General features: G+C 37.8%; 2 protein-coding genes and 1 long non-coding RNA gene across 6 annotated transcripts; 2 read left to right on the top strand and 1 right to left on the bottom strand.

Annotated features, from left to right (window-relative positions):
• Window positions 1-551: 551 nt before the first annotated feature.
• On the top strand, window positions 552-12,103 carry rbm17 (RNA binding motif protein 17). Of its 2 annotated transcripts, none has more exons than XM_046874202.1 (13): window positions 552-698; window positions 1,272-1,400; window positions 2,585-2,701; window positions 2,837-3,003; window positions 3,120-3,229; window positions 3,971-4,021; window positions 4,529-4,658; window positions 6,069-6,220; window positions 6,407-6,463; window positions 7,069-7,139; window positions 8,257-8,355; window positions 9,753-9,825; window positions 11,684-12,103. In XM_046874202.1, the coding sequence occupies exons 2-13, from the start codon at window positions 1,278-1,280 to the stop codon at window positions 11,785-11,787; spliced, it is 1,254 nt and encodes a 417-aa protein (XP_046730158.1). In that variant the 5' UTR covers window positions 552-698; window positions 1,272-1,277; the 3' UTR covers window positions 11,788-12,103. The 2 variants fall into 2 exon arrangements, with proteins under 2 accessions (XP_046730158.1, XP_046730157.1); XM_046874201.1 differs by having other exon boundaries at window positions 7,066-7,139.
• A 3,616-nt stretch (window positions 12,104-15,719) lies between these two features.
• Window positions 15,720-16,138, bottom strand: LOC124401766. Its single transcript, XR_006928609.1, has 2 exons — window positions 16,079-16,138; window positions 15,720-15,961 (listed from the first exon to the last, which is right to left on the bottom strand). It is a non-coding gene; the product is annotated as an uncharacterized LOC124401766 (long non-coding RNA).
• A 413-nt stretch (window positions 16,139-16,551) lies between these two features.
• pfkfb3 (6-phosphofructo-2-kinase/fructose-2,6-biphosphatase 3) lies at window positions 16,552-25,462 on the top strand. 3 transcript variants are annotated; one of them, XM_046874048.1, is made up of 17 exons: window positions 16,552-16,814; window positions 18,711-18,839; window positions 18,990-19,086; window positions 19,175-19,241; window positions 19,324-19,398; window positions 19,484-19,540; window positions 19,640-19,764; window positions 20,093-20,300; window positions 21,266-21,412; window positions 21,500-21,604; window positions 21,932-22,061; window positions 22,163-22,225; window positions 22,458-22,522; window positions 22,615-22,794; window positions 23,086-23,108; window positions 23,551-23,601; window positions 24,754-25,462. In XM_046874048.1, the coding sequence occupies exons 1-17, from the start codon at window positions 16,733-16,735 to the stop codon at window positions 24,758-24,760; spliced, it is 1,611 nt and encodes a 536-aa protein (XP_046730004.1). In that variant the 5' UTR covers window positions 16,552-16,732; the 3' UTR covers window positions 24,761-25,462. The 3 variants fall into 3 exon arrangements, with proteins under 3 accessions (XP_046730004.1, XP_046730003.1, XP_046730005.1); XM_046874047.1 differs by lacking the exon at window positions 23,086-23,108 and having other exon boundaries at window positions 24,754-25,461; XM_046874049.1 differs by lacking the exons at window positions 23,086-23,108; window positions 23,551-23,601 and having other exon boundaries at window positions 16,553-16,814; window positions 24,754-25,460.
• The last annotated feature ends 1,486 nt before the right edge of the window (window positions 25,463-26,948 follow it).

Genomic DNA, 26,948 nt, shown 5'->3' with positions numbered 1-26,948 from the left:
TGAAGTTTGCCAACATGCAACTGAAGGACACTCAGTCTGTGTGGAACAAGATTCCCTGGTCTGATAAAACCAAGAAAATCAACTGTTTGACTTCAATTCTAAAAGTAATGTCTGAAAGAAATCAGGCACCGCTCGTGATCTGCCCAAAAACATCCCAAAAGTGAAGCATGATGGAAACAGCGTAATGCTGTGGGGTGCTTTTCTGCAGCCAGGATTTGGCAACTGGTCAGGTAGGAAAAAACAGATTTAAAGGATGCTGAAAAGTACAGATATATTCTAAAATAATACCTGTTTTACAGGCCTCTGGACTTCAGACTGGGTTAAGTTTCCTACATGACAACGATAATAAGCCCACACCTTTGGCTTTCACTTCTCACTTTCACACACTGTGTACACTTGCACAACGTCTGGGATTTTGTAGGATCAGAGTCAGGTGTTTGATTTACCAATTATTAAGCAGATGCTAAAGATCATCAGTTTCATATGTAGGTTAAAACACCTAGTCATTAACTGAATCAACGCTCCTGTTTAAGTGTTAGATTTCACCACTAGAGGGCGGCAGAGAGACGAGTAAAAGCTGACGGTCGGCTTTGCGTCCACGGCTGATGACGTTGTGTTGGCGCGACAACAATGCGAAGGAGCTGTACAAGCTAGCATGGTGTTCCGATTTACTGGAATATTCTGATCTCTGACTTTTGGTTTGTATTATTGTGGATTTGTTTTCTTAGACTAAAAGTCCAGTCGTTTTTTGTTTGTTGATTTGTTTCGTGTTTGGTTTGTTTGCTTGGGTTTTTTTGTTCTGCTAGTTAAAGCTATTGCTAAGTTTTAAATGCTAGACTCATTAACGCTGTATTGTTATGGGGAAATGTGTATAATAATGCTCGATATTTAATACAGACTGTATTCGGGGTTATTAATTATAGCTAGAAAAAGTATGTGGGCATGTGAGTATTGTGTAACATAACCAATGTTAGTTATTATTGTTGAAGTGCCTATTGCACTACATGATTGATGAGACTATTTTGAATATTTAGCTCCATAGACACACCAAAACTTTACATTCTGTGTGTTCCTCAAAAAGAGTGAATTTATATATATTTTATATATATATATATATATATATATATATATATATATATATATATATATAATTCTTTTTTCCCTATAGTTTAATTCACTGAATTGGATACAACATTATTTTTCAATGTTACATAATTCTTTCTGTGTGTGTGTGTGTGTGTGTGTGTGTGTGTGTGTGTGCGCGTGCGCAGGCGAACATGTCTCTGTATGATGATTTGGGTGTTGCCACCAGCGATGCAAAAACTGAAGGCTGGTCGAAGAACTTCAAACTGCTGCAGTCGCAGCTTAAAGTGAAGAAAGCAGCCCTGACACAGGCCAAGGTACAGGGGGTTTGTGCATCATTTTATTGGGTTGAGAATTGATAAACGGTACCATATCGATATGTGGGGACCAATAACACACTTAAAGTATGTGATTGTTTCTCAGGGTTTGAAAGGATTATGTCATAAATTCTGTCATAAACATGCAAAAAGAAAAGTTTGTTAATTATACCTTCATTTACAGAGTATTTTTTGAGCAGTGTTCAACGCAACCTTAAATTGTTTCGTTTACAGCATAATAAACTGCCTGGCATGGCAATGACTCAATTAAAGGGCTGACATTTGGAATGAAAATGTGGCTGTCTTTGCCAGCTATCAATGTATCATGAAAAAAAAATGGTGCACGGATAAGTTTTGCTTTAACATTTCAAAAACCTCAAATATCATCTTAAAAATGAAACTAAAAGCATTAAAGCCATTGAATTGTCTTAGCGATATTTATTAGAGGTTGACCGATAGTGGATTTTACTGATACCTGTTGCTAGATTAGATCGTACTCAAAGATAACCGATTAATCAACCAATAGTTTTTAAAATGTATACTGGATAAAAAAACACTCCATGTAAATATTACTCAACTTTATTACAAGAAATTAAAAATCAGTACTGAATCATGAAAATGTGCTAAATTAAATAAACAGGACTATATTAAATAATATAGTCATATAATGTATAAATAAGAAAATATAATAGCAGTTTCACGGGTATAAACACGATTAACAAGGCATTACTGATTCGCCTCTAGAGGCCGCTCTTGTAATAACAGTGGACCTTCTCCGTCTAGCAATGGATGCAAGCCATCGATTTGGATTTTTGCTGATAGTTCCAACAATTGGTGCTGATTAATTGGCAAAACCGAACTGCATGACATAAACAGCAGACATGCTTTTAACATTATAAAGTCATGACCCTAGGATTTTGAGACCTGCAAATGCTCTCCCATGTTTTCTGATAAATCAGACATTTGCATATTGGAACCTGGTTGGCTTTTTTATCTTATGACCCTACAATTGTTTAATGCTGATCTAGTTCAAGAATGAGGCAAAAGCCTGTGCGGTACATTATTTTTACATTTTGCCCACATTTTATCCTTGGATTTACCATATAATGTGTTCTTAGTTCAAACATTTATGACTTAAACGTTTCACTTCTATTTAACTATTTATTTAATTAATTTTTTTGCAGACGCAGAGAATGCGGCAGTCAAATGTCCTGGCTCCAGTTATCGATCTGAAGCGGGGAAGCAGTGTAGATGACAGACAGATCTCAGACACGCCTCCACACACAGCAACAGGGTTAAAGGTGAGAAGCGAGCAGGTCAAGAGCATGTGCAGGATTCTTTATTTAGAGCTTTTTACACCATGGCACTGAGGTCTGTTAAACATGATCATGTTAGTATTCTTAATGTATTTAACTTAACATGTTTTTGTGGGGTAGGACCCTGCACCTGCCGCCTTTTCTTCAAGCGATGTCCTGATCCCGCTCGCTGACGAGTACGATCCCATGTTCCCCAACGACTATGAAAAAGTATTAAAACGGCAGCGAGAAGAGCGGCAGAGGCAGAGAGAGCAGGAGCGGCAGAAGGAGATAGAGGAGAGGGAGAAGTACGTCCCCATGCGCAACAACAATCGTACAACCCACACCTATGCACTGGAGATTGTTATTTCACAGGACGTGTCTGGTGTGTTTCTTTATTTTTATTTCTTTATTTCTTTTGTAGGAAGCGTAAAGAGCGTCATGAAGGAGGAGCACCAAGCGGTTTCTCTCGCTTCCCTGCAGAGGCCGAGTCTGATGAAGAAGAGGAGTATGAGAAAGAGAAGAGGAAGAGAAGTGGGTGTTTCCTAAAACTTCTGCACTGTTTACACTCTGTGTTTCTCTCACTTAATAAAAATTTTATTTCCCATTTGTAAGGAAATTATCTTAAAAAGAAGACAGTTACTTGGAATGTTTTTCTATATCCTCCAACAATCAAAGAACGAAAAAAATTGGTAGGAAGGTAGATATTTAGATAGGTAGGGAAGTAGATATTAATGTAGTTATTTAGGTATGTAGGTAGATATTTGGGTAGGTAGAGAGCTATATAGGTTGATATTTAGGTAAGAAGGTAGGCAGATCATCAGAGATGTGTAGGTAGATAAAAAGTTAATTATTAGGTAAATATTTAGATAGGTAGGTAGGTTGGAAGGTCGGTAGCTATATAGGTAGAAATCTTGGTAGGAAGGTATATAGATAAATAGATATGTAGGTAGATAGAAAGATATGTAGATAGCTATATGATTAGGTAGGTAGATATATATGTGGATAGATAGATGGACAGATAGATAGACGGACAGATGGATAGGTCAGTAGGTAGATATTTAGGTTGGTTGGTAGATGGGTATATAGAGAAATATGTAGGTAGATAGATGGATATGTAGATAACTATGTAGGTAGATATATATTTATTCAGGTAGGCAGGTAAATATTTAGGTGGGTAGGTAGGTGGGCAGATAATCGGAGGTGGTTCTTGAACACAATTCTACTTTTGAGCCAGTATGTTTTATTTATGATTGTTGTCTTGTTTGCATACAGATATGGGAGGAGCCGCAATTGCACCTCCATCATCTCTAGTCGAGAAGGACTGTAAGTAAATTTTATAGTTAATGTGTATTGTTTTTTAATTTGTGTATGTACAGTTGTAGTGTGTAAATATGCCATACAAGTTTGCTAATATCGGACACGTCTCGCATCGTGTTTTAGTGCATGCTGTAGTTACCTGTTTCTTTCTAATTCAATCATGCAAAGGTTTCATAATTATAAACTGTAGATGTGAACATACACATGAACACTGTTTCAAACTGTACTATGTCACTTTGCCACTTGGAGCATCTGTAGTGGTTTTGGATGTCATGGTAATGTTAAAGACTGTCATTACTTGTTTGAAAAAAATCACTCGCCTGTCATTGTATTCTTGTCTTCACCATTTTATCCAGCAACCTTTTGTTGTGTGTTGTATTATTAACTATTAGAGTTTATATATTTGAGTTTCCTGACAAAGTGTTGGACAGAAAGCAGAACGAAGCGCTCGTGTTTGGAAGCGTCAGTCAATTTGAAATTTAGTCTGTGAATGAAATTCTCTGATTTCATTAGCAACGATGTACTCGAATGAAGATGAAAGTCGTCAGCGTTCCAAAGCAGCGATCCCTCCTCCTGTTTTTGAGGACTCTGAGAGACCACGTTCGCCTCCGGGACCCACCAGCTCTTTCCTGGCAAACATGGGGTCAGTGCCACTGCTAATTCCTTAATTTTATCTGCACGTTCTTGCCTCATTTTACATCTTGTAATGTTACATGTTCATGAATACTTGGACAAAGAATAAATGCAGAAGAGCATTGCATGTACAGTACATCATTAGATAGTCCTTAATGAGAGATCTGTAGAGAATCGGGCCATTGCTTCCCTAAAAAACATAATTTGTCCTGGAATGCAACGTGAAACATTTTGCCAATGGCAGTTAAACAAGACACGTCTTGTCTCGACTCTTGCCACATATAAGTACAGTATAAAAGAACAGCTCAATGAAATGCTTTCGCTTATCCAAAGCTGGATTCAGAGCATAGGTCAGTAGTGATACAGTGCTCCAGGAGCAGGGAAGGTCAGGAGACCTGAATCTTACTCATAAAAAAATAAGGACATAAATAAGACAGACAGTGGTATCAATGCTCTTGAAGCTGAGAAACTGTGCCAGGAAACGAGTGTCTTCCATCCTTAGAATTTGGTGACAGAAAGTTACTGATTTACTGACGGATGTTTATTGTTCTGTATTATAGTGTTACCACCTATAGATTTCACAGAACATCAACAGCTGAATGATCTACTACATTTAGGATAAAAGTGGAAATTATATACGCTTACCTTTTTTTATTTAAAAACAATTAGAACCCTGCTCTTTAAGCACATTATTTAGTACAGTGGTACCTCGACATACGAGTGCCCTAACATACGAGTTTTTTGAGGTACGAGCGGTCACTCTGACGTTTTTTTGCATTGATACGCGAGCAAAAACTCGAGATACGAGCTCGAGACGCCGCTGCAAGATGGCAAAGCGAAGCCAGAAAGCGAAGATTGTGACGAAAATTAAGATAAGCAAAGAAGAAAAAGTAAAAATTTTAAAGTTTAGGGATACGTAGTGTACAGGAGTGATAGTAAAAAAACGAATTTTCCCTCCTCCTCCACCTATCGCCTCTATCAACCCCCCCCCTCCACACACACACACACACACGCACACACACACACGCACACACACACACGCACACACACACCCACCCAAAAAAACAACTGGGGTGGCATTTTGGGGGCTGGAATAGATTAATGGCATTTCAATTAATTTCAATGGGGAAATTTGCTTTGGAATATGAGCAGTTTTACATAGGAGCAAGGTTACGGAACGAATTAAACTTGTATGTCGAGGTACCACTGTATAACTTTTGCACACATTTAAAAAAAAACAAAAAAAAAACCAAACACACACGAGGCAGAGGTTTGTAGGTTAATGGAAGTTTAAGTAGGATGTGGCAACCTTTTGGGTAAACGCAGTTAGCAAGGATCACGCTCACCCGAGATTTATTTTCCAGACCACCATGTATGCTTGACAATGGATGTATTGTGTGTGCGTGCTTGTCTCCTGCAGGGGGACTGTGGCTCACAAGATTATGCAGAAATACGGCTTTCGGGAAGGCCAGGGCCTGGGCAAGCATGAACAGGGGCTGAGTACCGCTCTGTCAGTGGAAAAAACAAGCAAACGGGGTGGGAAGATCATCATCGGAGACTCGACAGAAAAGTGTGAGCTTACACATTGTCAGACACACACTAATCATGATAATCACACTCATTTACTGTTATACACATTATTTAAAAAAATTGGTTAACTATAGTTCTGTTTAAATTTGTTAAATGAAATAATATTAAGGTTTTATTGTATAGCAGGTTTAATTATTTGTGGACTTCGTGTATCTGTGTGTTTCTTAGCTGGAGTATCCAGTCAAAATGCAGCTGATGTGCCTGGCTTTATTCCAGCAGCAGCAGGTTTGGCTTCTGTAGTGCATTACACTCAAAGCTACACATCAGGCCTTTGTTTTTTCCATGCAGATATCCAAAAGTCATTACTTTGTATCATACTTGCTATAGATAATAAACATGAGGCTTAAGCAGACAGAACATCTTATGGTTTCTATTACACCCAGACTATTCTATAGCATATTTTCTCTGGTTCTTTTCAAAGAGAAATCATTTAATTTAATTTACTTTTATTTGTAAAGAACAATGGACATTGACCAAAAGTGCCTTTACAGTGGTAAAGAGGTTATACAATTTTTATTTATACGTTTGGTGCCTATAAGTCTGTGTCGCGTGATCAGCTTGCCGGAGAAAGTGGCAAGGAACAACTCTGAAAGGAAACCCATCCTCATCTGGGTGCCACCAAATGCCCATTCTAAATAGTTTTACGATTAGTATGATTGCAGTCTTAAGCCATTGTAGCAGGCTGTTGATATTACAGTTTAAATTCATCATTATAGTTTTTGAGTTGCTCAGTAACTTCATAATACTCAATACTCAGCTTCTGTCTGTTCTGTTTGGAAGGAACAGATGTGCTGTATTATAACGTTCCTGCTGCATTCTTTCGTCAGCAGATGCGAAGAAGAATGATGTCAACCCCCTGACTGAGATCCTCAAGTGCCCTACAAAGGTGGTGTTATTGCGGGTAAGTGGCATGGACATGATTGGCCATAATGCACAAGCCATGTTCGGAGAAAACCAAATACACCATATCATTATAGCACCAACACCTCATACCAACTGCCAAGCACGGTGGTGAATGGGCGATGTTTCTGGCTTGTTTAGCAGCCACTGGATATGGGCAACTTGCAGCCATTGAGCTGGGCATGATCTCTGTAATTTTTCAAAGTATATTAGAGTTAGATATGAGGTCATCTCTCTGACAACTAGAGCTTGGCCGAAATCGTGTCATGCAACAGGACAATGATGCAGACAGCAACTCTACAGCAGACTGACTGAAAAAGAACAGAATCAATGTGTTGCATTGGTCCAGACCTCAACCTGACTGAAATGCTGTGGCAGGACCTTAAAGATAGCTGTGCAGAAACAAATGCCCACAAACCCCAATGAACTGAAGCAACACTGTAAAGAAAACTGAGCCAGAATTCTTTCCCAACAATGTGAGAGATTGATAGTCATACAGAACACCATTGCTTCAGGTTCTTGCTGCTTAAAGTGGTTCTACAAGCAGTTGAATTTTGTGCAACTTTTACCACACATGATTTCATCATTCTGGCTTTTGTCTTTGTAATAAGTAATGACGCAGTGTAATATGGTGTTGTTCATCTGAGGTTGTATTTTTCTATTTTGAAATTATAAGATGTCCGGATTAGTTAAACTATAGAATTCATAGTGTTGCATAACATTTGCATTTACATTTTATGGCATTTGGTGGCTGCCTTTATCCAGAGCGACTCACATTTATCTCATTCATACAACTGAACAGCTATGGGGTTAAGGGCCTTGTGCAGGGGCCCAGAGGTGGCAGCTTGGTGTGGCTGGGATTTAAAATAATGACCTTTGGATCCAAAGTGACCCAAAAATCCAAAATGACCCATAGAGGGTGCACTTTCATTTTAACATTTGTCTGTCTGTCTGTCTGTCTGTCTGTCTGTCTGTCTGTCTGTCTGTCTGTCTGTCTGTCTGTCTGTCTATCTATCTATCTATCTATCTATCTATCTATCTATCTATCTATCTATCTATCTATCTATCTATCCAACTTTTGTATGCTGTAATGAAGAGGTTACATTGTGTGTTTGTAGAACATGGTGGGAAGAGGAGAGGTGGATGAAGACCTAGAGGCTGAAACTAAAGAGGAGTGTGAGAAATACGGCAAAGTCATCAAGTGTGTTATCTTTGAGGTGAGCGATTGGAGATTCGTGTGTAGAAAGCTGATGCGAGTGAGTGCACTTACATTCTGTCTGGACAAATGTGTTTTGTTAGTTAATTCTACATTCAACTGTACAGTAAGCTGGGAAAAGCCTTTCTCAAAACTTTCTTTTGCCTCAATGGACCATTATCACTTCATGCTCACTTTGCATTAAAATCCCATTCCTGCCCGCTGCTGCAGAAATTCCTTTCGCAGTTATTTTGTAGAAGTTAAATAGATTGTAATAAAAAATAAAACTTGCACTGTGAAAGAGTGCTTTCAGAGCCACGAGTTGCACATCACATTTTAATCCCATTCAACTTGTTTAGAGTCCGATTAGGAGCACATGCATATAATTCACGTCCAGCTTAGTGCTTCATTTTCTGCACAAATAATATGTTGCAAAAAAAAAAAAAGTGATGCCCTAAAGCAGTGGTCCCCAACTTCCAGGGCCACGGACTGGGTCAATTGGTACCGGGCTGCACAGAAAGAATAAATAACTTACATTATTTCCATTTTATTCTTTATCTTATTCTGATTGTTTTATTTTTGAAAATTACCAGATTCTCTCCGCCACATCTGTCTATGACTCACTCTTGATGCATGTCATGATGGCTTGGTCACATGTCTTACCAACATCCGCTACCTTTTTAAAGTGGCTGCTCTGGCCGCTAACACATATTACATTAACCCTAAATTCAAACCCCCAAGTGAGCAAAATAAACAAAAAACAACACAGTGGATTCACATTTTTTATTATTATATTTGGAAAATACCCGTTTTTATGCCGGCCGTATCATTTTATTTTGTTGTATTTCTCCGCCACACCTTAAAGGCCGGTCCGTGAAAATATTGTCTGACATTAATCCGGTCCGTGGCGCAACAAAAGGTTGGGGACCACTGCCCTAAAGCTATTTTTTATTTGTTAGAAAAAAAATTTCAACGTGAAAAACGAAAAACTTCATTTTGAATTCATGGTCTACTAGTAAAATTGAGCAATCATAAGATTCGAAAGAGGGAAATGTGGAAATGTGTTAAAAACATATTTGTCAGGATACACAACAAACATGTCATCATACACACCAATTGCATGCAAGATCATAGATAGCATGCTGTTATCTTTGAAAGAAAAGTTTCAATCTACTATGTTCTACTTTGTTTTATTTTCAACATTCATTTGTGTACAGTCATAAAGCATATTTCAAATTGCATCCATTGACGTACAATTCCAGAATGTGTTTTTAAACGCATTTGGTACAAAACAAAATTTGTTGTGAAGTTGAATCTTTATTAAAAAACACAGTGGAATTGTGCTAAGATTCTGTTCATTCTTTTTATTGACGTATTCTGTATAATTGTCAATCATAATCAACCCGCGTGTGTGTTCAGATATCAGATGTGTCAGATGACGAAGCGGTGAGAATATTCCTGGAATTTGAGCGGGTCGAATCGGCCATTAAAGGTAAGCATTTTCCTTTCTATGTTTCTTTCTTTCTTTTTTTATTTTATTTTGGTGTGTCTATAATTGGTATTCTCCAAATGAGGTCCCTCATGTCTTTTCTCACTCATCATCTTCCTTGTCTCTCTTATATCCTTTTGTAATAAGTTACATCACATTCCCTGCAGACTCCTGTCCTCTTGACCCTAACCTTGACAAACCAGTTAATGCTATTCATTCATTCATTTGCTTCGACATGCACCATGGAGCTCTGTTGCCGTCTATTAGTAACGTTCGGATGACGTCTCTCCAGAAAATAGAACGTTCAATGATAAAAGTCTTAATTTGTGGAATTATTATAACAGACTCGGAACGATGCCACTTACATGACACACTTAAGAGTCAGAAGTCTGTAATGTCTATAAACAATACAACCTGCACAGTCATTTCTGTGGCGTGAAGGTGTCAGACACAGGACACAAGGCCAGGAAGTATATTGTCTTTCCTGGGGTTATGGAAAAAAAACAAGTCAGGAAATGTTATCTTTAATTAGTATTTTAGTAATAATTCTGCTACTAGAGATTTCTTCAAGCATTTAAAAGGCTTTGCAATAAAAAGTACATTTTGGTTACTAATGAAATGTATACTTGTCCAGCTACAGTTTTTCATCTATGAATAATCAGAATTGGGAAAATCCTGTGTAAATTTGTTTATCGGATGGGAGAATTTTTTCTCCCTATAATATTTCCTGATATGTTTAATGTGTCTAATTTGCTTAACTTTTTTCTTTTTTAAACTATTTATATTTGCTTCAAATGAGAAACAATGTTGGAGACAAATTCCTGTTTAAACTTGCCTTTAGTGTCTATAAACAATCATTCCCTCACTTCCTCTCTTCTAATTTTTTTTCCTTTCATTGATGAAACGTGAAACAAACAAACAAAAAAACCTCATGTTACTAAGAATGGAAAATCCTTTGTCCTGAGACTCCTTTCATAAAGGTTAATAAAACGTTTCTAAAAGGAAATTTCACTCTGATCAATTACATTTTTCTTTGATAAATATTTTGAATCTGTTTATTATTATATTTGGATTATTACATAAGTCTTATGTGATCCAGCTGTTGCTATTGAGCCAGTACAGTGCATGTGAAAGGTTTGGAAACACCCAGTCTTTTTTGGTGTTTGAGACACATGTATGTTCTTTTTTTGTTTTTGCAACATACAAGGTAAAATGCAAAAACACAGTAAATGACAGCTAAGTTTTGCGGACAGATGAGTCCAAACGTGACATTTTTGCCTTTAAGAAAAGAACTTGTGTAAGATGGAGAACAAGAGAGATGACGTTAACAGACTGCCTCACACGCAAAGTCAAACATGGAGGTAAAAGCTTAATAGTTTGGGGTTGTTTTTCCATTTGAAAGGAAAACAGAACCAACATGGCTACCGTTCCACACTTCAACAGCATGCAGTTTTGTCTGGAATGCGGCTCATTAGAACAAACGTCACCATACAACGAGACAATAAAGAAACCGAAGCGTACGTCCGAGCGCTGTAAGCGCTATTTAGAGAGCAAACAGTCGACTGGAGTGTTATCTGGTGTAAAACGGCCTGCGCAATCACTGCACCTAAATCCTATTGAACTGCTCTTAGATGATAAATCTCATCTAGTGAAGTACAACAGTGTGTGTGTAAAGCTGTTCTTAATGCTTATACTGTAGAATATTATTTTGTATTTATAATAAATATAACTTATTTCCTTTTATGTAAAATATCAGGGTTACTTAAGGTTGTAAACGATTGTTCCTGTTTACAGACTCACGTGAGTGGATATGTGCCGTATAACCTGTATCTGGGTGTGTGTGTACATTTTTCTTTTTCAGCCGTGGTGGATCTGAACGGAAGGTATTTTGGAGGTCGAGTGGTTAAAGCCTGCTTCTATAACCTGGACAAATTTCGTGTGTTAGACCTGGGAGAGACGGTGTGAATCACACATGCTGCTTAACAACCCTGACTTTCTGTATGTGAGAAATCCAAGAAAGAAAAAAAGTTGACCCTCCTTTTTGTACATAGAATGGATGATTTTTTTTATTTTTCATTCTCATTTGTTTGATTAACATTAGCATATTTAACCTGTATCATGAAATATTTTCTTTTTTTATGTGTCATCTGATTCCCTGTGTCTCCAGTTCAGTGTGAATTATGGTGTCCATTACGGTGAACATCTCATTCTCTGAACGACTTTGAATAAGAAGCAGAGTGTGTTGTAGAAAGCAGGAAATAAACAGTCATTTAGAAACCTATTTTTTTTTTCATTTCTCCACACCAGTATTGTAACTTTGGGGATTAGTTTAAAAGACCATTCCTGAGAAATGGGTGCTTGTGGGTAAAGAGTTTAAATATATCTCTAAAATGGCTTAACTAAAAGAAGTGGGATTCACTTACTGTCATAAATGCCTGTTTGTTTTGGGAATCCTGATTATTTTGGCATATGCTTAAATGTGGATGTTCTTGTAGATATCTCCAGGGTCAAAAAGTTAATGTATTAGTCCTCTTTGCTTTTTATTTTTTGCAATTTTTTTTCCCTTCCTGTTCCAAGATTCACATTGAATTGGTTGATCATGTTCTCTCCAGGTTTGGAGAAAAGCACATGAATGAAAGTGAATGAGTCCTGGTTCTTTTAGTTATGCAATGCCACTCACCTGTTCCCCTGCGAATCCTTTAAAATAGGGAACCTACATACGACTGATGTCATCTCTGCTCCTGTGAGAGATTCACACTGTCATCTACAGACTATTGATAGACCAGAGGCCTGGTTTCTCTCTGTCCCTTTCTTGAGAGGCCATTCCAGTCCATGAGACTTGTGACAAAAGTCTGTAATGCTGTTTTCTGTGTTCCAATGCAATTTTATTCAGTTTATTCACAGGATCGTACGGTTCTGACTCGTAAAAATGATCATCTGGGCTGCGTGAAAAAAATGTAATTGTGTGTTTTTTTTTTGTTTTTGTTTTTATGAACACCTCCGTGGGAACAGGGTGGTGAGATTGTAGTTCACTGTGTACTTTGACGTAGTCGAGGGTGTCTCTAATAAGGTAATCAAAGAGTTCACATTATTAGCTCAATGTGTAGTGTTTCGCAGTACATTGCTGAAAATGGAGTGTGTGGAAGTTGTGTAGTTGTGCTACTTTTCCAAAATAGTGGCACTTATGTACGCTGTTATGAGCCGTGTTTGGGGACTCGCTGAAATACCTGTCGCCACCATGGGAATTTTACTTCAGATAAGAGAGAAAGGCATCTTCATGTAATCTAAGAACAAGACAGAGAGAAGCGCAAAGATGTTTTATTGCTCTAAACAGGGTACACTGGTTTGTGCTGATGGGATTTCTGATTTAACCTAATCTTAAAAAAAAATAAAAAAAAAAGACATTTATAATCAGTCACTTTGATGGTTACATTGCTTTTGGTAGCAAAGTGGATGCTTTAAGTATTTAAAGAATGATGCAGCGGTCTCTAGAGTTTATTAGTGGGCATCTTGTCTTTGACTGGATACAAACTCAAATCCTGAGGTTGCATTAGGCTTCGGTTTATCCAGTCTGAACAGTGTAAAAGGACCATGTTATTCTGTACTCATTGTAACTGTATAATTTAACCAGGTACAATTTTTTATATAGTTTTTTTTTGTCAAATCTGAAAATGTAATTTTCGTGTGTAGGATAACACACAATGTATAAAATCATGCAGTAACAGGTCAAGCGCTTCAGATACTATTTACTATTTTTTAAAGATCCAATTGATCAAGTCTGACCTCTGAAACTTTTACCCGAGGCACTTATAGTCCCAGAATGGCTGGTTTGATTGTGCTGCTGATCTCTGGATTTTTACCCACACCAGTCTTTAGAGTTTACACAGATCAGGGCAGGAAACATTGAATGAGTGACGGTTCTGTGGGTGGAAACACCGTATTGATTAGAAAGGTCGTAGGAAATGGCCGAATTCCTCAGATTCCTGTTCTTGGCTGACCAAATGTAACTCGATGTCATCTGCTGTTGTGGCTCATCCACCTCTCAAAGTCTGAAGTATTGTGCATTCTGAGATTTGTTTCCGTTCACCAAAGTTTGCTTATTTGTGTTTCTATAGACTTCCAGGCAGCTCAGACCAGTCTAGTCTGATCCTTTTCTTCTGATCTCTGTTTTCCACAAGGTGTTTCAACCTGTAGACCCTCCACTAACAGGATGCGGGGTTTTTTTTTTTTTGTTTTCGCACCATTCTGTGTAAACTGTGTCTCCTGTGTAAATCTCAGGATAATGACCCCGATACTAAAACCAACCCATTTGGCACCAACATCTATGCCATTGTCAAAGTCACAGAGATCACACTTTTTTCCTTTCTGATATTTGATGGTTGAACTAAAGCACCTGGTCAGTAACGTATGCGTTGCATAAAACTAACAGAAATATATACCACTTTATAGGTCAAATAGACATTGTTATAAAAAGTTCAAATGTACTGTAGATTGCCTATGCTTTTTTTCAAAGTCTATTTTTTTTTTGTATGAACAGGCTGTTAGTTCTGCAATGATTCAGTGTCTATAGAAATATATCATACATTTTCAATTATTTTAATCTGTTTATTTGACCAGAGTGGCTCCGGGTAAGGAGCATATTCTTTCCACACACACACACACACACACATACACACACACACACAGGTTGAAGGGAACCTGAGAAGCCACATGGTCTCGAAGAACATGGAAGACATCACCGTAACCTGAGGACACTGGAAAGACTGGGAATGCTTTCTGCAAAAAAAAAAAGTCATAGAGGATCTTTAAAGACTGTGTAAAACTGTGAAAGTTTGAGGTCTCAGTGTAGAGGAAATATTAGTGTGACACACAACATGTTTCATTTTGATGGGAGTCTGGATGCAGTCTGACTTTCGATTGTTATTTATTACTGATCATTGCAGCAGGTGTTAAACCCAGCAGGTCTAAAGCACACAGTGGTCAGAGGTGATGTTAAGGATGCAGAGGCACTCTACATGTCTACACGTTCACGCGCGGATACGTGCGGGCTCGCGCGTCCGCCAGGCGGGGCTTTTTTTTTTTTTTTTTTAAACAAAAGGGGGACCAGCTGCCCATTAATATACCAGGTACAACAAAGAAAAAGTTGCAGTCTAGACAAAATAAGAGCTATTTTAATTTACAAGAAGACATAACAACCAAACATCGCATTTCTTTTCCCGCAGTCAGTGAGCTACAGTAAACCGTTACTCCGACACGCGTCAGTGCGTATGATCAGGAAATGAATAAAGGGTCGCTTGTCTGTTTCCATAGAAACCATTCATCCCACGGGTTGTTGGGGGTCGGGGGAGGCTTTATGTCAAATATTACTATTTTTTACGATCTCGGTTTGCCACAAAAAATAATAGTCGGAAATTGTTTCAAATGCATGCATTATTTAATCATAAGATGAATCCTAATTCGGTATTTTAAATATAGTCACTTCTTCTATAACGCTTATATAACCCACAAAAAAAATATATATAAAAATTTCTACATTTATTTATTTTAACCTACAAATTATTACTTTTTATATTGGTATCACATTTTGTTTATTGGAAATTAATCAATGCATTATGCGTATTAGGCAGCGCACATTTATGCAAATTGTAATTGTATTAAATTCTGTGGTCAATTAAAAGCCGAGGTTCTTTTTTTATGCAATGTACTGAAAATTAATGTATTGATGTTTTATATATATATATATATATATATATATATATATATATATATATAATATAATATTTTTTTTTTTTGCCTTTAAAGTAATCCGTGCAAACATGTTTGCATTTTTATTTCATTTTAATAACATGTTTTTATAATAATGGTCAGTGTAAATGACTTTTTATAGACCAAACAGCAAAAGAGAAGAATAAGTTTAATATGAGAGAGGAATGCAGAAGTGGTTGTGTTTGGTGTGTGTTTTTTTCTCTCTCCTGGTGATGCAGTGACACTCAGCACGTAGGCACTTGGTGGAGAGAATGATTTGGTGCCCTGGTCAGATTCATGGTTTAGGCATGTTTTGGAGTGTGTTCATCTCAGGGCATTACAGTCCAAATCAGCCTACAGCTGATACACACCTGGTGCATGATGGATCATGCATCTAATAAGTAAAAATAACGTGCATATCATGTAGAAATGTACCATAATTCGTCTGAATGAAAGGATTTTTGGTTCTCGATTTGGTCTTTTTTGGTGTCTCATGATTTCTTCGTCTCACCACAGCGTGGCGCAGCGTGATCATGCCCCGCGCACGTGCACACCCATGGCTCCCAACGAGGTCACGTAGGGCGAGGCGATAGGGAGGGGGATGGGAAGGGGTTGTGGGGGCGGGGTTATTCCCCTAACTCTCGTCTGTATTCTTTTAAGCCCCGCCTCTTAAAAAAATTGCCATTTGCCTATTTGCCTGGGCTGGTTGTTTAAACACACACACACACACACACACACACACACACACATATATATATATATATATATATATATATATATATATATATATATATATATATATATATATATATAAAATGTTAAAACTCGGAACAGGAAACAACTTCCGCTTTAAGTGTCGCCATGGTGATGTGAATGACTTCTAAAGTAGCCAATAAAGGCCGCGCATCAGGGCGAGCTTCAGTCAATGAACGCGCGTGTGGGCGTGGTTTTAAGTGCCGGTAACACTTATGGAAGTCACGAGGGAGGAGAAGAGGTTTAAAACAGCTCGCACCTGCCGGCTCCGGAGTTCAGTGTGAACAGGATCGTGTTTTGAAAGAGAATACGGGTTTGATCATATTTTAGATTTCATTTTCGTCTTCTGAAAAAGAGTGAAAGATCGAATAAGCTGTGCTTTGGGTTTTCTTACCGCTGATATTTACAAGAGATGACAAGAGAACTAACACAAACTAGGATCCAGAAGATCTGGGTTCCATCCAAGGAGGAGAAACCCACAGTGCCTCGGAAATGTAAGTGGGTTTATCTGACCGCTTGTCTGATGATGATGATGATGATGATGATGATGATACAGTGCTTCACACAGAGCTTTCCAGCATCCCTCGCCTAATAACAGAATCAGGATCATATGAACATCCTATAACCAAGAATGTTTGATTCATTTCCAGTTTGCCATCCTGATATACAGGTCAATCTGGTCATGTTTCAAAATGAACGTAAAGCTTTTTTTTGGTGTATATTTTCGATTTTCTGTGATGTGATATAATTCGGATCAGTTCACATATGGGTGTGTGAATATAGATCACTGATTCGCATCATTAGCAATTCATGAATCGATCAGGAGGCTCTCAGGGTAACAGAGGTCACCAAGGCAACTGCCTAGAAGAAGAGAGTGTAACACCATTGAGTGCAAATGACTTAGTAGTGGACAGGATGCTCTACACAGGGTGTGAAAACTCCTGAAGAACCTTTATTGAGAGCCTGAATTAGAGTGACTCACTGGAAAAAAGAAGGACACAGGAGGTCCCTCAGACCCACTTAGTCTGGATTCAGAGGAGATATATATATATATATAAAATGTATGTATATATGCATAATTATTTACCCCATTGTTGTGAAACCCCATAATTTTGATTATTATTTTTTTTATTATTTTGCCTCCAATGGAATTAATCCGCCGCCTAACACACACACACACATTTGTTTTATGAAGCGCTGTCCATACAACTTACATTTCTAAATAGTTTTTGTTGGCCAGATTTGTGACCTTCATTATGTCGGTTCTTGCAGGCAGTAATGTTGGAGAGTCCTTATATCGTAAATCCATAAAACCATTCACTTACATTTTTTAGTTAAAAGCAGGTCTTGCATGTGTATGCTTAGCCTAAACTTGTGCACGGTACTTCACAGTTCTGTCAGAACAATCTGAGTCAACACCGCAGAATGTGAAATTATGGATGCCCTCCGTGCTCATTTCTGCATAGACACAATGCTTAATGAGGCTGGGGAAGTTAGAACGTACTAACCAGACGCAGCGCTGTCTAACGTATGACTGATCAGTCAGGGAGGTTAATGAGATCAGCAGGGTTCTGCTGACTGAGTGGAGTTGCTTTGTCCTGAAGGAGAACGGATTACTTACTTTTTTTGGGACCATTCATGCTTCTGCCTCAGTAATTGATGCGTGCAGGCATGCGCTCACAGCTGTAAAGGCACTCGCTCTTCGCTTTATGAACATTTTTATGTACGAAAATAACATTATAGACTACATAGACAATGTAACATTGGTGTTAAAATGTTTCTATGATATAGTGCTTTAATACAGACATTTTAATACTGACAGAAATGTATTGATTGTTTTATACAATCAATAGTCTAATTGAAATATTTCTTACACTGGAAAAAAAAATCAATTCCGATGTCCACCTTGGTTCAGTGACTCCTCAAAATCTCGTGTGCGAGTTCTGTGAATTAGTTGGAGATTAGAGTAAATAAAATGATGGAGAAGTAGGAGAAAAGCTTTTGTCATTATTTTTTGCTTCTCAATTTATTCAGTCTCAATGAGAAAAAGACCTGATTGAAGGAGACGATGTGCTAGGAGAGGGTGAGCTTATCAGAAAGGACAAAATATCACATGCAGACCATAATCCCTCATTCAGTTTAAGTTGTATTATATCATAAATAACTTGTCACCTGAAGTTGAAACATTGTGTGTTTTCAGTCACTTATATTAGATAATGTCAATATAGTAGAAAGTCTTTTCCCGATACGCCAAGAAAAGTGAATTGAAATAATTGGTTTACCCAAAAACATTTTACCCAACCCTGGGATGGATGGATAGATGGATAGATAGATACATGACATCAGTTCTACCCCCTTTGATTTACCCCTTTCTCACTTTTCTGTTATAGCTGGTGGAGGCCCTCACCTGGCCAACTCCCCCTTGGTCATAGTGATGGTTGGTCTGCCTGCCAGGGGCAAAACATACATTTCAAGAAAACTCACTCGCTACCTCAACTGGATCGGCATCCCAACAAAAGGTAAGCTAACCAAATTTCACATTTTGCATTTATACAAACGTAGCATGCGTGTGATCAGAATCCAAAGTCCAAACTGAGGGCTAAAGTAAGTTGTTTCCCGAAGATGTGTCGGTCAATGTTTAATGCACTGTCCATCTTTATTTTTTGCAGTCTTCAACGTTGGGGAGTATCGCAGAGAGACAGTAAAGAACTACAGCTCATATGACTTTTTCAAATCAGACAACAAGGAGGCAGTGAAAATAAGAGAGTGAGTCAGAAATCCTATTTAGTACACTGTAGTCAGTAAAATGAGATTGTAATAAAGAAAATAATTATCCATTTTTTTGCTTGCTTAGAAAATGTGCCTTAGCTGCTCTCCAAGATGTCAAGCTGTACCTCAATGAGCTGGGTGGACAAGTTGCTGTAAGTGTTTTCTCCTCAGATGAGCTACAGTATGTAACTATATACACAAGGTACAGATTCTTATTGGTGTCATCATCTATAGGTTTTTGATGCAACAAACACAACCAGAGAAAGAAGAGAGATGATTCTGGGGTTTGGTGCTGAGAACAGCTTCAAGGTTGGTTATTTTTTATCATTTCTATTCTTTCATAATAATCAATCTTAAACTTAAATAAATAACAAAACATTCTTTCATCTTAAAGGTTTTCTTCATTGAGTCTGTATGTGATGATCCAGACGTCATTGCTACCAACATCATGGTACGTTTTTACAATAAAGATGTCAGTCTGGAGTTAATGAAGTGATGAGGTCCTGTGTTAAATGTGAACTCGTTTTACCAAAAAAAAAAAACGAAACAGGAAGTGAAGGTCTCCTGTCCTGACTACCAAGACTGCAACAAAACAGACGCTGTGGAAGATTTTCAGAAGAGAATCGAGTGTTACAGAGTGAACTATCAGCCTCTGGACCCTGATGATTATGACAGGTACTCAAACAACACACAAGTCAAGTAGCCCCCTAACCCCAAAGGCTTCATGTGCTTTTGAAATTATCATATAGACATTTTCCTTACAACTCTCTTTTTAAATCCATAAACATGCACTGACATTATCATTGATGTGATTGATGGTAGATATTCAAATAGTTCTAAATAAAACCTAGTAGACATTTATTTATTCATTTATTTATTAACAATAAAATCAAAAGGTGACTAGTACTCCGCAAAATATGCATCCATTAATATAAAAAAAGAAGTATACAGTGTTCTCTCTCTCTCTCTCTGTTCTCCAACCTGGGTTTTTCTTTATTTTCAGGAACTTGTCCTTTATCAAAGTGATCGACGTCGGCCGCAGATTCCTGGTGAACAGCATCCAGGATCACATCCAGAGCCGCATTGTCTACTACCTAATGAACATCCATGTCCAGCCACGCTCCATCTACCTGTGTAGACATGGAGAGAGTCAACATAACCTGCAGGGCCGATTGGGAGGAGACTCTGGCCTCTCTACTCGTGGTAGAAAGGTATGCTTATACAGGAATGACACGTCTTTCATTTCATTGGGCTGAGCTATGCACAGAATAAGCGTTTAACAAGTTACCATACAATTATTCTTGCATATCAATTTATGTAGAAGTTCATATAGTGATCTGGCAGAATCGGCCCTGTGATATGAAACAACTTTAAACTATTACAGAAGGATGTTATAACCAGAAATATGTGTCTGTCTGTCTGTCTGTCTGTCTGTCTGTCTGTCTGTCTGTCTGTCTGTCTGTCTGTCTATCTATCTATCTATCTATCTATCTATCTATCTATCTATCTATCTATCTATCTATCTATCTATCTATCTATCTATCTATCTATCTATCTATCTATCCATCTATCTATCTATCTATCTATCTATCTATCTATCTATGTTCGTATGTATGTTCTAAATGAGCCATACTTGAAGTTACTATTCTAAGCTAATTTATTATCCGTGTCCCAGCTGGCTAGCTGTGTGCTAATGTGAACTAACATAGGAGAATGGTATTCCATACACTCTTTCAGTCTGTTTATCGTACCAGATGTCATACCAGCTCAGTAAAGAAAATGGCAAATCTTGTCCTGTATGCTTTGTATGTGTTGACAGTATTCCGAACACATGCATGCAAGAGAAGCAACAGTAATCCGTACTGGGAATCGCTGCACAACTGGGACAGCGCTAAGTGAAGTTACATTTGAATACTTTTTTTTTTTTATACTGATTAGAGTACTGTTTGTACTGCAATGATGATGTTTTGTTCTCTTTGTCAAAGATATCATCTGTAATACATTTCCTCATGTTTAATCATTACAGGCAAAAAAAAAAACAAACAAAAAACTTGTGTATGGAATACGCACTCTTACGTTAAAGCAAAGTTCAGTAGCGATTCAAACTAGAGAGCACATGTCTACCAGGAGACAATGATACGTGTTTCTAATTTGCATATTATCTTCCTTCCTGCAGTTCGCCGGAGCTCTGGCTAAGTTTGTCGAGGAGCAGAATCTTAAGAACCTGAAGGTTTGGACAAGCCAGCTAAAGCGAAGCATTCAGACAGCTGAGGCGCTGAACATGCCATATGAGCAGTGGAAAGCCCTGAACGAGATCGATGCAGTACGTTCATCAACATGTCCATCTTCTATTCAAATCTGGCAAAATAGTCTTTCTATCAAGTCTAATGTTTGTTGTGTATATTCACAGGGTGTGTGTGAAGAAATTACATATGAGGAAATGCGTGAGCGATACCCTGAAGAGTTCGCACTCAGAGACCAGGACAAGTATTATTACCGCTACCCTACTGGGGAGGTGAGTGCTACTTAAATGTAGTTAAGTAGAATACTTCAAACAAAAACATACAGAACTAAAATAAAAGATTTTGAAAACTACTTTAGAAAGTACACAAAAAACTGCTCGATTACAGTAATGCGAGTAAATGTAATTCATTACACCTCTGATTAGTAGCTACACTGTACAAACCTACGATACAAAAATATACATAAACACCACCAACACTCATTTGTATATTAATGATGATCAGAAACTTGTATCACACATGGCCAATGCAACACAAGCAGTAAAAAAAAAAAAAATAATAATAATAATAATAGTTTTCAAAATTGTTTTCCTCTGCAGTCCTACCAGGACCTGGTACAGCGTGTGGAGCCAGTGATCATGGAGCTCGAGAGACAGGAGAATGTCCTAGTCATCTGTCACCAAGCTGTCATGCGCTGCCTCCTTGCCTATTTCCTAGACAAGAGTGCTGGTGAGACTATGTATATAACGCATTACTCCAAATGAGCTTCTTTTATTGGATGCTTTGTGCTTGAGGCTCATGTGACTAATTCTTTGGCTTTCTGGCTGCAGATGAGATGCCGTACCTAAAGTGTCCACTTCATACCATATTGAAGCTGACCCCAGTGGCCTATGGTAAGAGCCTTGAGATTTTTCATATTTTTAATATTAAACACACCCTAAAGATTTTATAATCTCACTGTAAGTTCAGATCTTGATGTAAAAACATAGAAAAATGTAAAACTTATCGGTGCCTCTGGAGAAACAAATCAGTAGGTTATCGTCCAGACAAGTTTATCAGCAGTGTTAATTCTGATATTTAAATAGAAGCAATGATAACTGCTATTGTTTCACACATTTATTTCAGGATGTAAAGTGGAGTCTATCTCGTTAAACATCGAAGCAGTAAACACACACCGAGACAGACCTGAGGTAAACGCAACACGCGTAAAAAAAAAACGCATACAGGCGCATACCAACTTGGACCCCAAGCCTGATTATCTTGATTATTTTTGTCTTCCTAGGAGATGAAGAGAAGTCAAGGCACTCTGATTCGGAGGAACAGCGTGACTCCTCTCACGAGTCACGAACCCACTAAGAAGCCTCGCATGGATAGCCTGGACGACTCGGCCATCCCGGAGCTCAGTCCAGCGCCAATGAGTTTCTGCGCCAGCGCAAACAACTCTCTTTCACTGTCCACACAGGTATAAACTCTTTAGTGTGTGTATCTTTGTGTGAGCTGTGTTTTGTTTAAATGTGGCAGCCTGGAAAAAGTTAAATATTGACATTTCCTACTTTATATGAATTATATTCATTATTATACTATATACCAATTGTGGTCAAAATTAGACAACTTGGAAGCACATTATACAGGGTTTTCCACACTGCCACAGTGCTCCTGTCGTTTGTGTGCTACTAACAGATCTGAAGGCTTTAATCGTTTAGTCACATTCTTCCCCATTTTCCTCATTTTCTCTCCTCTATTAACACTTAAGCACTGGCTTGGCCTAGCTTGTCTGTAAGTATCAATGTTTGTCGTTCTCTTCATTATTTAACCAGAGCTTGTAGATCAGTTCAGATAGCTCATTTCACTGGTGATATTCAGTCTTCATGAACACATCATACTAGTTTCGCTAAATGCACCATGTATTAATATTATAATAGAATTTTGCAGTGTGTTCTGAGGTAAAAACTCAATAGGAATTATAATGTCCTGGTATAACCTCACCCAAGTCCTCCCTTCTGCAATTACATCACTTCCATAACTGGCATTTTCCCCCCTGCATCATTATAACACATAACACATCATTATATAACCCTGCTGTGTATGTGTATGTGTGTGTGAATGTGTGGGCTTACTCTGCATTTTCCAGCTGTCCGTTAGCGTATTGCTCATATTTCTTTTGAACACTGTGTAACGCTCCTCTCGTCTATCCTGCCTGTGTTTTGCATGCCTAAAGACGCACCGTGTTCCACTACCTGACAGGCATGACCGTGTTGCTGTTTCAGAGGTAATAGTGTTGCCACTGGTGGTAGATAGAAAAGCTTTTATTTCAGTGACTGGACAATGATATCTAATGTTCCCAACGAGTGTTTGCTACTGTAGGTCACATGAGAACACATACCCACAGGTTTTTACTGATGCAACCTCATATGACCTTGGTTTACTCTATGCCACTACATCTCCGTTCCACCTACAAATTAGGTTACACTGTACGCTGACGGGAGGGGCAAGTGAACAGAGCGTACCGAACAATTAGACCAGTTATAACCTACACAAAAAGGAAACTAAATGTTGCCGGGGCTCAGCGTCAGATCTGTTTAAAGAACACCCCACGAAAATGGTTCTTGGAATGTGGGTCATGTTGGAACATTTCTGGAGAGTAGAGTACTCCTTGTGTTGTATGGGTTTATTTATTAAGCATTCAGCATAATCAGGTTGATTGCTATTAATATGCACTCATGGTCACTTTATTAGGAACACCTGTTCATTTATACACTTAATTATTGAATGGCGAATCGTTTCAATGCCACCGATTTGTTTTCTTCCTGTCCAGTGTGCCTTCAGAGTGTTGTCTGTCTGCCTCAATGTTTAATTTGTTTTGTGTAGGGATACTTTTCTGTTCACTGAGGCTGCACTAGAGGAAGAATTTGAGCTACAGTAGCTATCCTGTGGTGGAGCTCACACCAATGTGTGCAATTCACCTATGATATCTCTAATCGACAAGGCATTTGCAATCCCAGAACTGGATTAATTTTTTTTTATTATTTATTTATTTTTACTGCATTTTGAATTAATTACTGGGACTATTATGTATTAGAAAAAACAACAACTCGGGGGATCAGCAGGTTCTGAAATACTCAACCCAGCCCATCTGGCACGAAAAACCATACCATTGTCAGTCACTGAGATCACACACTTATTTTCCTTTCTGATGTTTGTTGTGAATATTAACTAAAGCTCTTGACCTGTATCTGCATGATATGTGCATTGTGTGGCTTCCACATGATTGGTTGACTTTCTTAGTGCATGCATGTGCCATTTATTCGTTTCTTTATAGTAGCTTTGCTGTAATTTCCTGGTATGTTAACACGTCAACATCATTTACATTTTTCCTATTAATCATTAATTAAATTCGTTGTCGTTTTTTTTTTTGTTGCAGGAACTGAATCACCACATCACAGAGAATCATGACTTTGCCCAGCTCTGCCAGTGAGTTGGAAGATCTCTGACTTCATTATGATGGAAGTTAACTAAACCAAAAACTTACAATGGACCAGTTGAGTCCTTTTTTTTGTCAAGGACAAAATGAGCACTAAGGGTCTTTCACCTTCAACGAGGATAAAAAAAGCACCTGTGTGTGTGTGTTTGTATCTGTGTGTGTGCAGATAATGTACACTTTGCCTCATGTCAGGCAACCAATACTAAGTTCTTTACGGCATTTTTATCTTATGATGTCGTATGTTTTTTTTTTTTTTTTAATGATCTCCTGAATACTGCTGCTGGCTTTAGGGAAAAAAATAGTTTGTTGTTAATGTTAGTTTTTCATTTATCTGTTGAGTGTGTGAATGATGGAATGTGTGTTTGATAAGCAAGAAATGTTCTGATGATGAGAGGTGTCTGCACGATTGAGAACACCATTATGTGTATTTAAATGGAATTTATTTGTATTGACAGGGTATTTATAGTTGTTTATTATGAAGGAGAAAAGATGATTTTCCTTTGTGCTTGATGAATGACTGAACAAATTCCGTAGAGTGCCTAGTGCTTCGGCTTTAAGGCCGACAACTATTTTTCGGTACTATAGATCTAAGAACATATATATATATATATGTATGTATGTATATATATATATGTGTGTGTGTGTGTGTGTGTGTGTGTGTGTGTGTGTGTGTGTGTGTGTGTGTGTGTGTGTGTGTGTGTGTGTATATGTGTATATATATATATATATATATATATGTGTATGTTTTTTTTTTTTTTTTTTTTTTTGGAGGAAGTGTCATATTTAATTTTCCATATACAGTTCATATAAACCAAATGTTTACTGTTTGACTTCTGAGAATTAATCTATTTTGTAGGTTAAAAAAAGCTTTACTGTTTGCTATTTTGGGCAGGATGGTATTATTTTAGTTTAGTATTATTTAGCGAATGTAGTGAAGATTTGAATGCACTTTGAGGAGTCTTGGCTTGGCTCAAATGCAAGTTATGTAAAAACATAACACAAATGTACTGTGTCGCTCCTAACTGTAGAAGTACACCCCCCCCCCCCCTTTTTCTCCTCTCTAATTCTGTATTTTGTAATGCTTTTCTGTTTATCTATTTATTTTTAAAGTGCAACCTGAGTTTGTATTTTGAGTACAAAGCACCTCTCTGTTAAGTTTATTACTTAAACATACATGTTCCTTTAACTGGACCAATAAATAACCTGAAGGAAGTAGGAATGCCTGGGATTTTTATTTTCCTCTTTCAGAGATGTGTCTCATTTCCTTTTTATTTTATTTTTTCAAGATTGTCATCAACATGACATCATTACCATGCACTCAGCATCTTTCAGCCCACAACTTGTCCTTTTTCTTTTTTTTTTTTGGCACCGTATCTGTGGTTAATTTTACATTTCTCCCACACTTCAGCATTTAACTTTCTCTTATATTCTTATATGAGGCTTGCAGCCCAAGCCAATTTTGTCTATCAGTTCTAGACACTTGCCAGTCTTCCGGTTGATGCGACATGCTAGCAATACTAAATGAGTCCGTGAAATTCTATGATCTCTTTTTATGTGGCCTAAATATACCTAGCATTTCAGGGAATTCCAGCAGAGCTGATGAACATGAGAAAAATGAGTCTAGTTTTCTGAACAAGAACCACAGTTTCTCTGTAAGATCATTTGTTGCCACATCCTTACATCATACACATTTATATAGTAAATTATTTACCTGAAGGTGGCTCATGGGATCAAAGATTACTGTAACTTCAGGGCTAAAGTCTGGGGAGAGTATGATAAGAAATTTGGAAACAACATTCTTGCGGCATACCTTGTTTAAAAAAAAATTAAAAGATGCATGGACATAGAAGTATGTTCTAGCATTGCCATTTAAAATTAGATGTATCATCCTTTTTCTGGTGTGAGTCATGAATGACTAAGATGAAATAAATGCAATTACAGTGTAGAAAATTTTACTGTATCTGACCTTGATGCATAAACATACTATTTCAGATCTGGATGACAAAAACACCCTACACTAACGAGCCTATCTACACCCATAGCATTTCAGTTCCTTAGACGAAAAGGAAGATAGCAAATCCATTTATGGAAAATAGAGATTTGTATCCACCCATTGTTCACTGTCTGACTCAAAT

The sequence above is a fragment of the Silurus meridionalis genome, chromosome 18 (assembly GCF_014805685.1).
Source record: "Silurus meridionalis isolate SWU-2019-XX chromosome 18, ASM1480568v1, whole genome shotgun sequence".
Lineage (NCBI taxonomy): Eukaryota > Metazoa > Chordata > Actinopteri > Siluriformes > Siluridae > Silurus > Silurus meridionalis.
The sequence above is the reverse complement of the archived record's forward strand: the minus strand, read 5'-3'. Positions and strand labels throughout refer to the sequence as shown.

Bases quoted from the DNA above. Each gene is read 5' to 3' on its own strand.
- rbm17 (XM_046874201.1), top strand. From the start codon at position 1,278: ATGTCTCTGTATGATGATTTGGGTGTTGCCACCAGCGATGCAAAAACT. The intron at 4,659-6,068 runs GTCAGTGCCACT...TGTCTCCTGCAG, and splicing joins TCTTTCCTGGCAAACATGGG to GGGGACTGTGGCTCACAAGA. The intron at 6,221-6,406 runs GTGAGCTTACAC...TGTGTTTCTTAG, and splicing joins CGGAGACTCGACAGAAAAGT to CTGGAGTATCCAGTCAAAAT.
- pfkfb3 (XM_046874047.1), top strand. From the start codon at position 16,733: ATGACAAGAGAACTAACACAAACTAGGATCCAGAAGATCTGGGTTCCA. The intron at 19,087-19,174 runs GTGAGTCAGAAA...TTGCTTGCTTAG, and splicing joins GAGGCAGTGAAAATAAGAGA to AAAATGTGCCTTAGCTGCTC. The intron at 22,226-22,457 runs GTAAGAGCCTTG...CATTTATTTCAG, and splicing joins GCTGACCCCAGTGGCCTATG to GATGTAAAGTGGAGTCTATC.